The sequence below is a fragment of the Lampetra planeri genome, chromosome 2, assembly GCF_965212315.1.
Source record: "Lampetra planeri chromosome 2, kcLamPlan1.2.h2, whole genome shotgun sequence".
Taxonomy (NCBI): domain Eukaryota; kingdom Metazoa; phylum Chordata; class Hyperoartia; order Petromyzontiformes; family Petromyzontidae; genus Lampetra; species Lampetra planeri.
The window spans coordinates 14,014,623-14,029,359 of NC_136108.1; the positions used below are offsets into that span (position 1 = coordinate 14,014,623).

Consider the following 14,737-nt stretch of genomic DNA (forward strand, 5'->3'; position numbering starts at 1 on the left):
AGGGGCTTAAGGCACTGCACTAACAACAGCATAAAAGGATAGGCAGAAAATAATCCACCACCAATGTTATCAACAAACCTGGCCTAAAACTAAAATATGCTATATGTAGTAAGTTAAACCTAACATCATTTTATACGATGTCAGCGGGAATATACTTTCAGCATAGCTTCAGCACAACAAGATAACACAAAACATGATAATAATAATAATGTAGTTTATATTTCCAGGACACCCTCACTGAGTATCAAGACTTTTTCAGGAGTCATCTCTATTTGAATGATGAACTCATGTGTAAAAAGTAATTTTAGAGTACCTGGAGACAAACCCCACGCCTAAAGGCTGTACTGGCATCACCTGGCCACCTCACATGCCAGCGAGTTTATAAGTTTCACATTTTTTGTGATCCACCAACACCTGCCTCCAAAATGCTGGATCACAGGCATGTGCCACCACGCCCGGTTCTGTGGGTGGACACAGATTTTAACAAATCCAGGACTCGAAAGAAGGGACTCACATGTGATTGAAGAGGCTGAGGATTATCCCTGAGACCATGTGGGTGATGCCCACGATCACCGACATCTTCATTTTGTACGGGTTAAGGAAATTGAGCTTGTTGGCGGCCAAGTTCCAAATCTAAATGCAGAAAAAGCCACCGCAATATATGACTTTTTATAGGTACAGTCTCAAACCGATGTGCCAAGCATGGCTCTTGATTATGCAAGTCTTAAGATGCAATTTGATACATTATACACAGTGCCATTAAATTGGATGCAGTTGTCAATGATCCCAGATATATCAATTTCACAGTCGATTGCATCTGCACTGTGCCATTCCCTGCCATGTGTGCACATTTATAGCTAATAATGAGAAGTCGTTTAGGAAGCAGAGACAGGCTTGTGAGATGCCTAGTGACAAGTTGCACGAAATACATCAGAAAAAATTAGGGGAATTGAATTATTTATTCATTTACTGGAAATTAACTCTGACATTAACTGCAATGAGAAAAGACAATAATTGATATTTTAAATCATAGGGATAAGGAGACGCACACTGCATTCGTATTTGCATATTTGAAGTTGACAAAAACATCAAAGTTAACATAGCGATTGCTTAAAAGATCATAAGGGGGTTTTTTAACAAGATATATGGGAATGTATTATTATTTTTAAAACATTTAATTGTCACTTTATTTAATATTAGTGTATAAACATGAAGGGGTTATACATTTAATTGTATTACATAGTCTAGCATGTCATGCCTTGTCGACTCTTAGTTTAAAGCATACTTTGCACACCATGCAGTTACTGCCTCCATATATTCACAGTTTCAGAACAAAAATTGGAAAGACTGCCAAGGCAGTCATGTGGAGATGTGTTTATAAAAATAGGGATGGTGTGTTATAAATGGAATCCCCCTCCATTATTATTCCACAAAAGGCTGCTGTGGCATACATACATGCATACACATATATTAATATTATCGCTATGGAGTTGACCATATGCCACTTAGGGTTAATCCATTTTCCACACGTGACCAAACCCACCGGATCGATGCCGAAAGGGTAGGGTCCGTTGAAGACTCCTGGCACAGCTGGGTCCATCTGCAGCACTGGGTGTGCCTCCAAATCTTCTTTTCTGGATTGGAATACAGTCAAGGCAGATCACATGAAGCAGACTACACAAGTAAGTCGCTTTGTTTTGATAACTCCATTCCCAGTGATTGAATTTGGCCATAAGTTCAAATCTGGATAGTTTTTAATAATACAAGCATCCTTTATTTATGCAGGAAAGCTATACATTTATCTCAAGACTCGTTCGGAAAAAAACCCATCTTGGACGTTGGACCCAATGCCCTTTAGAGTATTTTGAGTACAGTATTTGAAAGAGGTGAAGAAATCCCCTCTCACAAGAATTGGATAAAATCCATGCATATGAAAGAACAACACTCACACTCAATACAGATGGGCCAAAAACCGACTTGCTCTACAGCCAACTACTGGCCAACTCATTGCAGCTGCATGATGGGTGTCCACGCATATTTATGTATCACAATGCACTACTACATCCGGTGAGTGCAGATAAGTGGTATATGAAGTTACATATATAATACAGGGGTTGGGGCATGAGGTTCATGAGATTTGATCCCACAGTAGGAGGGGATGCCCTTTATATTATGAAGGAAGCATGCTCTGCAGAGGGAGGCATTTAACACAAGAGGAGGCTGCGACTAATCCTCTGACCTCACTGGTGGAGCACATTTGCAGTTGCTAATTAGAAAGCATATCGAGTTGGATTTGACAAACATGCGCATGCTACTCGTGCTGTGTGAAGCTAATCGCTCACGTCCATTGACTTGCGTTGAACATGGCGTTGACACTCCAGCTGGAGCCGAAGATGTTTATGGACTTGGAGAAGCAGTCATTGTAGATGAGGCCGGTGTACATGGAGAAAATTCCCATCAGCAGGATGATGTAGCGGCCGCCGAAAAACATGGTCCAGATCTGCAGTGCAAAAAAGACACACAGAGAGGGAATATAACTGCTCGCTTCAGTAAGCAGGGGCAAGTTTACTTCATAAGGGAAATATTTCAAAGCGAATTAAATATTCCACCACTGTGATAGGCTTAAGTAGGTACTGAACCGAGTGAGGAGAGAAGGTAAGGTGGGATTAAGTTGACAGTTATGTTATCTTGATTTGAAGCTTTCGTGACTGCAGGAATCCATACTATCTGGTTATTTCGGTAAAGTCACGTAGATAGAAAAATAATAAAAGAAAACACGATGTTTCGGTCGCAACACAAGCGTCCGTCTTCAGGTGAGAACAATTATCTGCTGTTGCGGCTTGATATAGGCACGGGAGGGAGGGGGGGGAAGGAGTTTGGCTGTAGGAGTTCACAGGGGAGAGGGGGGAGGGTTTGTGGTGTGCATGGACGGGTGGGGCTGGAGAAATTAGCAAGTAAATGTACTTGAATTAGTAATCGGACAACAAGACACACGGGTTGGTGAGTGAAAATCACAGCAGTTAAAACTTTTCACTCACACAGGCTCGATTCCACAGACGTGCCAAGCAATCTCACGGGAATGACCCTTTATGCTCCTGAGCATGACCTCGCTCCGCCTTCGGCCACGCCCCCTTCGATACCTTTCCCGTAGGATCTCGGCCGAGCATCACGCGCCCTCCCGGGTTCACTCAGGCCACCACCAGTACCACGCCCCCTAGGGCTGGCTGACATGCCATACTCACTCTGGTGCTAGAGAGAGGCTCCAGACGCACAGCTGCACTCCTGTAACAGCAGCTGGGCGCGAACCCCCTAGTGACACCATTTACATCACTACATCACCCCCCCCCCCCTTAAACAGCTCAGCCGTCCCGGCTGATCCCCATACCTTGCACAGCGGGACGAACCACTGGAACCAAACACCAAAAAACACATCGAGAGTGGAGCAGCCGTCACCCACTCCTGCTTCTTCCATTTGTTCTTCTTCCCAGGAGAGGCTGCACCCGTTGGACCTTCTTCAAGTCCGCCAGTGGAAATGACCCTTCCCCCACCATCTTATTTATCCCTACGCCGTGTATGATGATCCAGCACAAGGGTTCATATGTGTTACTTTATACCAATTCTCACCTCATTATTGATCCTAGAAGCGGAGAGTTTCTTCTCAAAGATGACCAAGTAGAGAGCAAATAATGTCATGATGATGCCATGACCCAAATCCCCAAACATTACAGCAAAAAGGAACGGGAAGGTGATGAGTGTGTAGGGAGCTGCAAAGTCAAATAGCACCATCAAAACAATACACTTCAGTTCATATATCGGGACATTACTTCAAGCTTCACAACAAACGTATAGCATTCAATTCATAAATATCCCATTCGAATGTATGACATATCAATATAAAAATATATAATATAAAGGACATACAAATGCAGCTATTGACGTACAAACGCACCTCCGATTAGCATGGTTGGCGAAAAAAGTTCAATATGCATACATAAATGGTATACATCGAGACAAACAAACAAAAGCATGTCAAAAGTCATGAAAAAAATGATTCACATGAGCATGCAAAAGTAGCTCTAAACAAGTGTCAAACGTTTTCCACTACTTTCCTGCAGCCCCACGTACCTGGGTTGACCTCCCTGTAGTCACCAACGCCATATGCATCCACGATGTTCTGGAAACCCGAGGTGAACTTGTTGGTGCGGTTGAAGGTTGGTGGATTTTGCTCACTCACCATGCGGTTCAGAATGGAAGGCACAGTGGAGCCACTGCGCTCCTGCCAGCACACAGATCACGGCAATGCCAGTATCAGTGAATCGTAGTCCATCTGACCAGTATTCCATGATAATTTCTATTTTATTTATTACTTGTGTAGTGGGTTCACTTGAGAGACACACAGATTCAGGAGGCAACATGTTAATTCTATGATAAACAAAGGGTTAACTACATAACCAGTAACCACAATGGGATAACTACATAACCAGTAACCACCACAGGGTAACTATATAAACGGGTCAGGTCAGTCGGCACACTGCCTGACCCACAATGCCGAGCACGAAGACCGGAGACCGAGGAGAAGACGTAGCACGGCGGGTTCCATTCCAGCAGACAGCCCCGATAAAGCCCTTTTATGCCCCTCAGCGTGGCCCCACTCCGCCCTCGGACACACACCCTTCTGGAACCTACGAGAAGGTTCTGGGTCACCTTCCACGTGTCCCCTGCCTGGCTCCGCTCTCGGCCACGCCCCCTTCTGGAACTCATTAGAAGGTTCTGGGCCCTACAACACGCATCCCCTCTGTCACCTTTGGCCTACATCCTCATTTTGCCCTATCACGTGCCCTTGCCAGCAAATCGGGCTCCTACATCCTCAAATGCCCTCTACTCTGCCAGTCCCCAGAACCATGCTCCCCTAGAGATCTCTTCCATGACATCGTGTACTCTGCTGGCAGAGTGTAAAAGAGCAAAAGTGTAAATGCAAGTGTGTATTGTAAAAGTGTCTCTAGTCAAGGAAAATGAATGTGTTAAGGAAGATGCAGAGCATAACATTTTTTTTATATTTAATAAAGATGTGAATATTGTTAGAGAAGGTGGAACATCGTATGCAAGGGCTTTAGTGGTCATGGAGGTGAGGGTTTTGGGATCTGGTGGCGGAGGAGGGAAAATCGTGTCAGCTGCAGGGAGTTCGTTTAGAGACAGACAAGGGATGAGACACGCTCAGAAAGCAACATTTGAGTAGGATCTCAACATAAAAATGAAACGGTGTACACTCACATAGGAAAGGAATGCTAAAATGGAAATAAAGTGGGAAATTACGACGAGAATAATTTACATTCAATATTACACAAAGAGCAGAGGAAGGCATTATCAATCTTGGGTTTAGATTAAGAAGCCAACAGAGATTGCAAGATCGTTATCACTGTAAGGTCGTAGAAATTATTTGTTTGTATGTGGGAAAATATAACATGGTTTATTCATGAAAAAGAATTATCATTAGATTTATACAAAAAATAAATTTATGTTTGATTCATATTAGACTGAATCTATTCACACTGCCATTATCATATACATAGAGAGAGAGCGCCATTACTTGATTCCTTACAAACACAAAATAACTACATTCTCTCAAAAAAGCATTGTTTATGTTGGTAGATGCATAAATTAGCAACATCTTCATAGTCTGGGGATGATCGCAAGTCCGCACCGATGCAAGGATACAGACAATTGCTGGAGTTGTTTTTGTTTAACATAGGTTTAAAACTTGTGCTGATATCGGAATGTATGACAATGGAGTCAGCAGCAAAGGCTACTGAGCTGCCTATTAGGCCAAAAACGGTCACACCTCACTCACCTACAGGACAGTGGTGGTGGTGTAAATAGTAAAGTGAATTGAGGGGGGAGGGGAAACCATTTTAAAATAAAAACTCCTGCAATAAAGTTTCATGAGAAAAACATGATCTCCCTCGGTGCCTCAAGAAAACTCAATGCACATTACACTAACATTTGGATGTATATGGCATCTTTAGACGCTATACACAAACAGTGAGCATATTTAATATGTAGAGAAAGGCAGTCAGTCGTGAACTTTAACACGTCCACGAAGGAAGTCAACAGCACAAATGATTGGAAATATATAATTTATGAGCATTGGGGCAGCACAGGAGAATGAGCGACCTCCCACTGAGTGAAGATTGATGGATTGTTTCGACAATGCCTTGTGGGCTGGAGTGGAAAGTGCATGGAGGGAAGTATAATGTGATGGGATGGGGGTAGGTAGCAGCGAGTCCATGATGATCGTGATCTTGATTATCAGGGTGATGTGGTCTCATTTATGGTTGCAGATGAGATTTATCGTTTGCAAATGAGCGATTTGGCATACGTCTTAGAGGCGAATTTCAAAAGCCAAATCAGGATGTAATGAAGCTATGGATGAGGGCCTAACTAGCGACTGGGATGAGGAAATAGTGGATGTGAGACATATTGCGCAGATGTAGGTATGATGTCTTTCCGAGTTTAGATATGTGGGAAGTGAACAATAGCTCAGAATGGATGATAACTCAAATATTTAGCACACTCAGACATGACTCTTTCCTGAGAGTGGGCCTTTTTCCAGTAAAAAGAGCTTCAGTTTTGGCACAATTTATCTGGAACATGTTGAACTTGTTTTGCACCAAACGTAGCCAGCCATGCTATGCAGAGGTGTGTCAGAAGGACACCGAACTAAACACGAAAAAAGCAGTTTTAAAGAAACGAGTTTTCAATTCATATTTAAAATCAGAAGGAAGAGCGTTCCAGCATGTGATGCAGTGACTGTCTTTGTTTAATGTTTAGCCAAAAGCCGCTGCGATGATGACCGGAGTTTGCATGATGGTTTATGCTACTTGACGAGATCAGGAAGGCACGGTGGTTCATTTGTGGCGAGAACTGTTTGTAATTTCATTTTAAAAATTTTCGTTTTCATTTATTAGGTATAGCCCTGTGAGCCATTCGGCTCTTGAATCGGGTGCAACCGCAACAAGCAAAAAAACAAAAACATGAACAAGAAAACATCTTAAAGTGACTATGTGCAAACAGAAAATCCAAGAAAAGACAGCAAAATATTGCAAAAAAAGCACCGTACACCAACACTGTGTGCAACAATCCCAGTGGGATGCAAGTCAATCAGCAACAGCCACAAGACAACTTAGATTATGGCCATCAGTATAACTCTGTACTACAACAAACAAACATGGCCAAACCGAAAAACTTTTCAAAAATCACCAAAATAAAGCCATAAAAGCAATGAAACAGTGATCCTAGGAACTGTGACCGAATTTTCACAATAAACGACGTAAACAACATGCATTACCAAACTCTGCAGCCATGTAATGAGCACGACCTCAGTGCAGTGGAGTCTGTAGTCTTTATCAGGAGGGTCCTGTTCAATTTTCATAGTCGTGAGGGGTGGTGATGTTGTTATGTGTTATCCTAATTGAATAAATTGCCAATATTTTTTTTACATTGGCCATTGCCAGTTGCGTTGCATGTTTTTTTAATTTGAAAGATTATTGTTGCAGCTCAATCTTCAGTATTAAATAAGAGTACACATAGTTGATGCACATTCGTCTTGGTGCCGAGGGAAAGACATCATCAATCATCTTTAGCGTGAATTAAGATTATCAGTGAGGGCTGATTAATTATAATGAACACATTAAATTCAGCTTTAGATGCAATGGAATAATTAGCAACGCAAGTTTTAAATAAAACACCTTTGAAGTATCCTAATTCCCTTGCCTCAACAATAATGTAGTGGAATGACTTGTAAACTATTAAACATGGTTAATAGTTGCAGTAAAGTGGGCTTGTATGAAAAAAACTTACGTCACTGCGTTAAATTGCTATGTGACAATGCATTATTTTGGTTTCATAGTTTTCCAATTACCTTCCTGTATTTAATATGATTACATTTAACACTACAATAATGTACAAAAGCCAGTATTTAATCATGTACAAGCGATGCTACAATGAAAATAGAATGATGTGATGTCACAGTGCACACAGCACAATGTATTGCATGTTGTGACATCCGCGAAAAATAACATACGATGTAACTGGTATTGACCAAACATCCAAACGTAATAAATTATCTGCAAATAACTCAAATGGGCATACTCATAGCCACATCACCACCCCACCCTTACTGGGAAAAACTTCACTAAACACTCCTGAAAAAGAAAATTGAGACTTTGCGAGGCTTGTATTGGTCAACAAGCTTACATAAATAAATACCATGGTGTAGAGAACATGCTGTGATACAGCCATGTAGCACGGCCTTGTTGAACGGGGATGGGGGATTTGAGGGGGCTTGAAAAAAAATCAGTGGGGACACGACACAGTCTAAATTAAACAACTGTTAAATGCTAAGCAGAATGAAGAAGAATGCAATCTGCTGGTGTCCGTCATTCATACCTATTGAGCTCTCACTCTCCCCATGTACATGAAATATTGCAACGGCCATGGCTTAAATGGCAGGTACCGTGTTTTGACTCGACAGGTAGAGTTTAAAAGGTGAGCTGAATGCTCAGCCTCCCTCCAGTCTCCCCCACCCCTTCAATACTGCAGGGCTGATGCAACGTGCTGCAGCCTGCCTGGCCGCATCTTTCACCTTTACATACGATTACCACCTCAAGCTGATGTATGCAATTGGGCTTTACTTGACAACAAGGTGCTTGAACGTTTGGGAGATGAATAGAGATACAAGAGATTCGTTTAAATTCTTAATCTGTGTTTAAACAAAGATAATCAAGGGCGTTCCTGTGGTTAAGGTTTGATTTGCTACTGGATTGTGACATGGGAGCCCTTTTTCCAGCAGTGGATTGTCAAAGGTGCTGTAGAAATTGATAGTATCACTGATGTAATATTTAGATGCTTGTATAAATTGGTTACAAATAATTAACGTATACATTTCAGGGATATTTATATTTCCATTCCTGTCAAAATGAACAAAATTTTAACTAGTGTACTGTGAGTATTTCACAATTGGCTTTTCTAAAAGAATCCCAGCATGTTGTAACTGTTAACCTAATTCTTCCTCATCCTTATGTCACACATTGCCTACAGATATGTAAAGACATTCCTTGAAGTTCGACACAGGGATGTTCCACCCCTATGCTGTAGTAAATTAGCAGCTGAAACCATTTTTACAAGTTTAGGTGTCACACTGGTCGATGACATATCATTTAAAACAATGTCATGATTTCACTTTGGCATACAAATTGTCAAGCAGCACTCTTGATGTATTTCATAATTTTCTCACAGTGCATAACAGATGACTCAGGTCAGATTAGAACACAAGAACCCAAGAAACCTATATCACACATTAACCACAGGAAGGCCCTTGATTATCCCTGTTTATTCAAATGTTTGCCAATTTTAACACAAATGAAATAAACGAAGGAAAGAAATTTAGATGAAACCGTGGATAATTTTTGTACATCATGATTTTATTTAAATTAAAGCGAGTTTTAATTTATCATCTGTCTTAAGAAGACAAATTACTTCCAATTTATCTTCTTTGGGTCTTTCGGCAAAGTCACGTAGATAGAATAATAAAATAATAAAAATGAAAAAAAGTGAATAAAAATTAAAAAAATATATCACGACGTGTTGATCGCAACACAAGCAATTGTCATCAGGAGAAAAAAGAGTGGGAAAGCTGCTAAGGCAGGCTGTTTTTAAAGGTTTGAAATGGGTGTAGCCCAAGGGTCATAAACAAAGTGGGCAGGGCTAGTAATGCTAAAGTGAGAGAGATTAGCATGTCAATGTAAGAGATTAGCATGTCAATGTAAATGGCGGCTGTGTTAGTGTGAACCTGTTAATGTAACATCAGAGAGTTGAAAATAACTGCTAACATTGGAAGGTAGGATAGAAACATCACAGCCAGCTGTGACTTAAACTGGTTAATAACGTCCTTCCAATGATTGCTCAGTTTATACCCATCTTCTCAGTTGTATTGCCGACCATCACCATCCCCCGCCAGTGAACTGAAACACATACACTAAGCCCTCAAGATGAATGGATATTCAGACGACACAATCTGTAAAGCTATCACCCCAACCGTTGGGAAAGAACCATCTGAGGACCCAATCAAAACTATCACCTTTCCATACATAGCAGGGGTCACCAAAAACATTTCCAAAATCTTAAACAAACACAAGATCCAGGTCCGATTTAACACAATACATAAAATTTGTGATCTGATCCCATCTGTGAAAGATGTCATTCCTGACATGCAATATCCTGGAGTCTACAAACTAAGTTGCACCTGTGGTGATTGTTACATTGGGGAAACGAAACGAAATGTCTCAGACCGTGTTTGCGAACACAAGGCAGATCTGAAACACGGCAGGACTAATACCTCCGCCGTGGCTGACCATTGCTATAACGCTGTGGGCTCTCATGATATTGTTTTTTTCCGAGACCAATGTGCTCTGCAAACCTTCGGGCTACAATTAAAGATTTGTTCATGAAGCCATCCAAATATATAAACATAGACATAACTTCAACCGAGAAGATGGATACAAATTGAGCAATCATTGGAAGGATGTTATTAACCAGGTAAAACCTTAAATGCTTTATGATTTTTCCATCATATTTGCCGGGCACTAGTCTATTTTGCCGATTTAATTGCATCCCCAGCGTTTGGCATTGCTGCTGCATTGGCATTGTTGGCTTCATTGGCATTGTTGCTGCAGTGACGTTGTTGTTGCATCCTCCCCCCCGCGCATCCCTAGCTCTCTCAGCCTCCCATTTCTAGCCCCGCCCACTTCCCCCCCGACCAACTTCACGTCCCTCTCCGAGCGTCCACTCAACGCTCCCCCTACCCCCCTCCCTTGCCCCTCCCCCCTCTCTTACCTATATAACCTCTTTCCACGGCATCTCTCTCCCACTTCAGCAAAAAAATTACTTGCTGTGGTTTTCCCACCTGATGATGATTGCTTGTGTTGCGATCGAAACGTCGTGATATGTTTTATTATTTTTTATTCACTTTATTTTTATTTTCATTATTTTATTGTTCTATCTCCGTGACTTTACCAAAAGACCCAAAGAATATGAATTCCTGCAGTCACGAAAGCTTTAAGTCAAGACTTCCAATTTCTATGCAGCAGTTTGTTTGATTTTGGTTTATTTTGGCACGGGTAAACACCCATTGGGCAATAAAGGCACATTATCGATGGGGACCTAGTTACACAAAATAAATCCGGTTATAGCAAAAAACTAAATCAACAATTAAAAAGCACTGTACATGGTCAAGTTACAAATGGCAAGGTCCAAGTGGTGGATTATTGGCGATGCAGTTTGTGCACTGTACCCGAATTGGTCTTGGGAACCCTTTCACCAACCCACAGTGACCAGCGTGGTGAAGTATGGTCAAATGCCTTCATGACCGACATGGCTTTCGAAGGCATTTATTCAGTGGTGGAATGGTATAGGGCAATGAATTACGAATTTTTTTTATTGTACTGATAATGTAAAGAGATAATTACATATATATAAATAGGGAATTTATATAATTAAGCTCACCATAACTAAAGTTAAAGCTGTGGTTATGGTAAATTATATTCATAATAGAAGAACAATATAATCCCATTCCATACATGATTCTTCCAGTGCAGAATCCCTGTTAAAATCCCATTCAAATGAATGGAGCGTTTAACAATTTTACAAAAGTTTTTCAAATAAAAAATAAGAAATCCTGCAGGAATCGTCCCTGGTGAAATCGTAGGAATCGATTATGATTGCAGGAGGGGACTCCCAGCATTAATAGGCAGATGTGCAAGATATTTTTAAATCATGCAAATGACAGCAGCCCAAGTAAAACATATGGCAGTCTGTAAACTGCATTTTATTAGCAGCTCATAGCCCAAAGGTCTACAGCCTGTGCTGCATATATTACAATTTAGTCCCAATGTCTAAATCATGCACGACTGGCTTGTACTGTAAATGCATATTTATACTTCTCTGGTTGGCACTCACATCATTTTGGGATGTTATTTCACTTTATCATAAAGAGGTTAAATGCCAACTGCACATTCATTGTGTCTCCATGTGGCCACAACACTTTCTTAATCTTGCAGGTGCCATATCGGCTGTTTGAATGTGAAGGCCCCGAGGAGACAGAAAGATTTAGAATGATACTTGGGCTGCCATATTTTGGGCACAGCCTTTTTGAGCTAATGACCTCCCAGTGGCTTTCCTAAATAATGTGTGGAGCCTAGTCTGCATGCCATTGCCTCAAAAGGCCTGAAATGTATTTTTTTTAACAACAATAAAATTCAGCAGCAGCAAATTTGGTAAGAGTTTACATTGCAGTACGATATTTTGACTTGATAATGGTAATTAGTATTGTCACATTTGCAACACAAATTATGCATTAGAGTTGTGTCCTAGAGGTGATACAAGTGATGTGATTTCACCATATATTCAGATATTGTATATGGCCAGCAATTAAAAAAACATATGAGTATCAGTTTTTTTTAAGGAAACGTCATTTGACATTGCCAAAAAAGCGGTAATGAAACTTAAAATTGGGAATTCTTCCAATAGATATTCTGCCAGATTCTAATGATTTACAGCAGGTCAGGATCTCTGATAGTATTGTTGTCCATGCAATGATGAGTTCATAGTCATCGACATGTCTGAGCTCTCTCTCAAAAATGACATTGGCTATTACATGTGTAGTGAGTCCAACTGAGTTGCAGACGTTGTCTTGGGAGCAACACTATATATTTCACCAACTCAACACACAACATAACATAACCTACACTTGGGTGTTGAATGCCCATCTAGCCACTTTACGGCAGAACTAGACACGGTTCGCTATCCCGGTCCCGACCATAAGTTGGGTCCCGGACCGCGTGGCTAGAGGCTTCTTTAACCCGATGTGGATCTTCGCCACCGACGACCCGAAGAACCCCGAGCCCCTCACGGGGCCCCCGTTATATCGGCCTGGGCTGGGGCTGGCTCCGTCCCTTGCCCCGCCCACCTTCTAGATCTCTGGAGCTCTTTTCCAAAGGCTCCCGAGAGTTCCTTTATACCACGTGACCGCCCAGCGGCCCCCCCATCCACCGGTGGCCCCCCTCCAATATCATCTGGTCACCTGTCGGCAGGTCAACCAGCGTATCGTGCCCCAATGTAACCCTGGCTGGCTGACGCTCAGTCTCACTCCCTCACCAGGAGCCCGCACCGCACACTGTACGTGGTGCTTCCGCGCTAACCAGCGCTCACCCAATCCCCCCTAGGGCTGGTACTACGCCCAGTAACCGGGCTGCACATAATGACAACACATTTTCCGCCGTGGCTTCGTAAGCCCGGCACCACACAGTGACATTCACAGTCACTACACATGTGCCCGCTTTAGGCCTTGCAGATGGATAGAATTCTAGATTTTAACTGTTCGTGACTGCAAGGATTCATACTCTTTGGGTTTTTCGGTAAAGTCACGTAGGTAAAAAAATAAAAAATAAATTAAATCACGACGTTTCGGGCGCAACACAAGCGTCCTTCTTCAGGTCTGAAGAAGGATGCTTATGGTGTGCTTGGGTTGTGCCCGAAATGTCGTGATTTAATTTATTATTATTTTTTACCTAGATGGATAGAAGCCAATGAAATTTAATTTGTAATGTACTTCTTGACACTGTCATGTCACCGCGATTAATACCAGCTCTTTGTGCTATGTGATCGCTGGAGAACCATTCCCCTCCAGGAACAGCTACAGTGAGTCCTCGGTGGCCGTATTGCCTGGCGTCATGGTCATGTGTGTGGGGCAACTTGGTGTCTAAGGAACGATACAGGAGACATGCAAGTGAAAGGGCTCACAGCCCATGGCCAGTCACAAAATCACAGAGCTGAACTCTTGGGAAGGTTAATATCTAAAAGTATGAACACAGTATGCAATTCTAAAGCAATGCCTTTGGAAAAAAGCAAACACTGATGCATGGCTATGTTTGGTGATTCCCCAGTGGGTACTTACACATTACAGCTTATCTGTGGCATCCTACCACTCTGATCGCATTTCTTTTTGTCGGGTACTGGATAGTTCCAGATTGGGCATCCAAAGCAATTCCATCATATTTAAGCATGTTGTCTTTATAAATTTGAAAGGCCAAGTCAGTTTGTCCTCCATTGAAATGAATAAACATTGACCATGGTATGGGTGGAACAGAAAAATACAATGTGGCAATGATATAAGTTTGCGTTGCATTCATGAAATTATAAATGAGTGAAATACTAATATAGAGAGATCCATATATACAGCACAGTATTTTATACATTTTAATTTTGTACTGCTCTAGAATATTAATGTACTATGAAGCTGCTACGCAATTAGTTTCATTAATATAAATGTCTCTGTACCTGCACACTGGGACATCACAGACTGTCGAGCCATCCGACTGCTGAAGAAATCATTATTTAGAACAAATAGTTCTGTCTGTATTGTGCTGATGTTTTAATATCCCATCTTTTGCCAAAATTGCCTCTTTTGTACCAAACATGGCATTGTCACACAGTGAGCAGCTTCACTTAGTGGACAGTCCACAGTGGCCAATTGTGGTTGTTTTCTGTGTTTACTAAAAGTGAGAAAAAAAGTATCTTCTTCATTTCCCCTTTAACGTTTGCAGCAAAAAAGCATTATAAATGCACTGCACTTTGCCAAAATTTATTTAAAATGCCTTGTACTGTTGTAGAAGGTTTCAGCATA

General features: G+C 41.6%; 1 protein-coding gene across 1 annotated transcript in view; it reads right to left on the reverse strand.

Moving 5' to 3' along the window:
- The window catches only part of LOC144728592 (V-type proton ATPase 116 kDa subunit a 1-like), a 219,928-nt gene that overhangs the window by 125,309 nt on the left and 79,882 nt on the right, over positions 1 to 14,737 (reverse strand). Inside the window, exons 10-14 of the mRNA XM_078608129.1 lie at positions 4,126 to 4,276; positions 3,625 to 3,764; positions 2,343 to 2,500; positions 1,544 to 1,634; positions 515 to 633 (exon numbers count right to left, since the gene is read on the reverse strand). Of these exons, the coding sequence (XP_078464255.1) occupies positions 515 to 633; positions 1,544 to 1,634; positions 2,343 to 2,500; positions 3,625 to 3,764; positions 4,126 to 4,276 (659 nt within the window). The remainder of the gene's footprint in view (positions 1 to 514; positions 634 to 1,543; positions 1,635 to 2,342; positions 2,501 to 3,624; positions 3,765 to 4,125; positions 4,277 to 14,737) is intronic.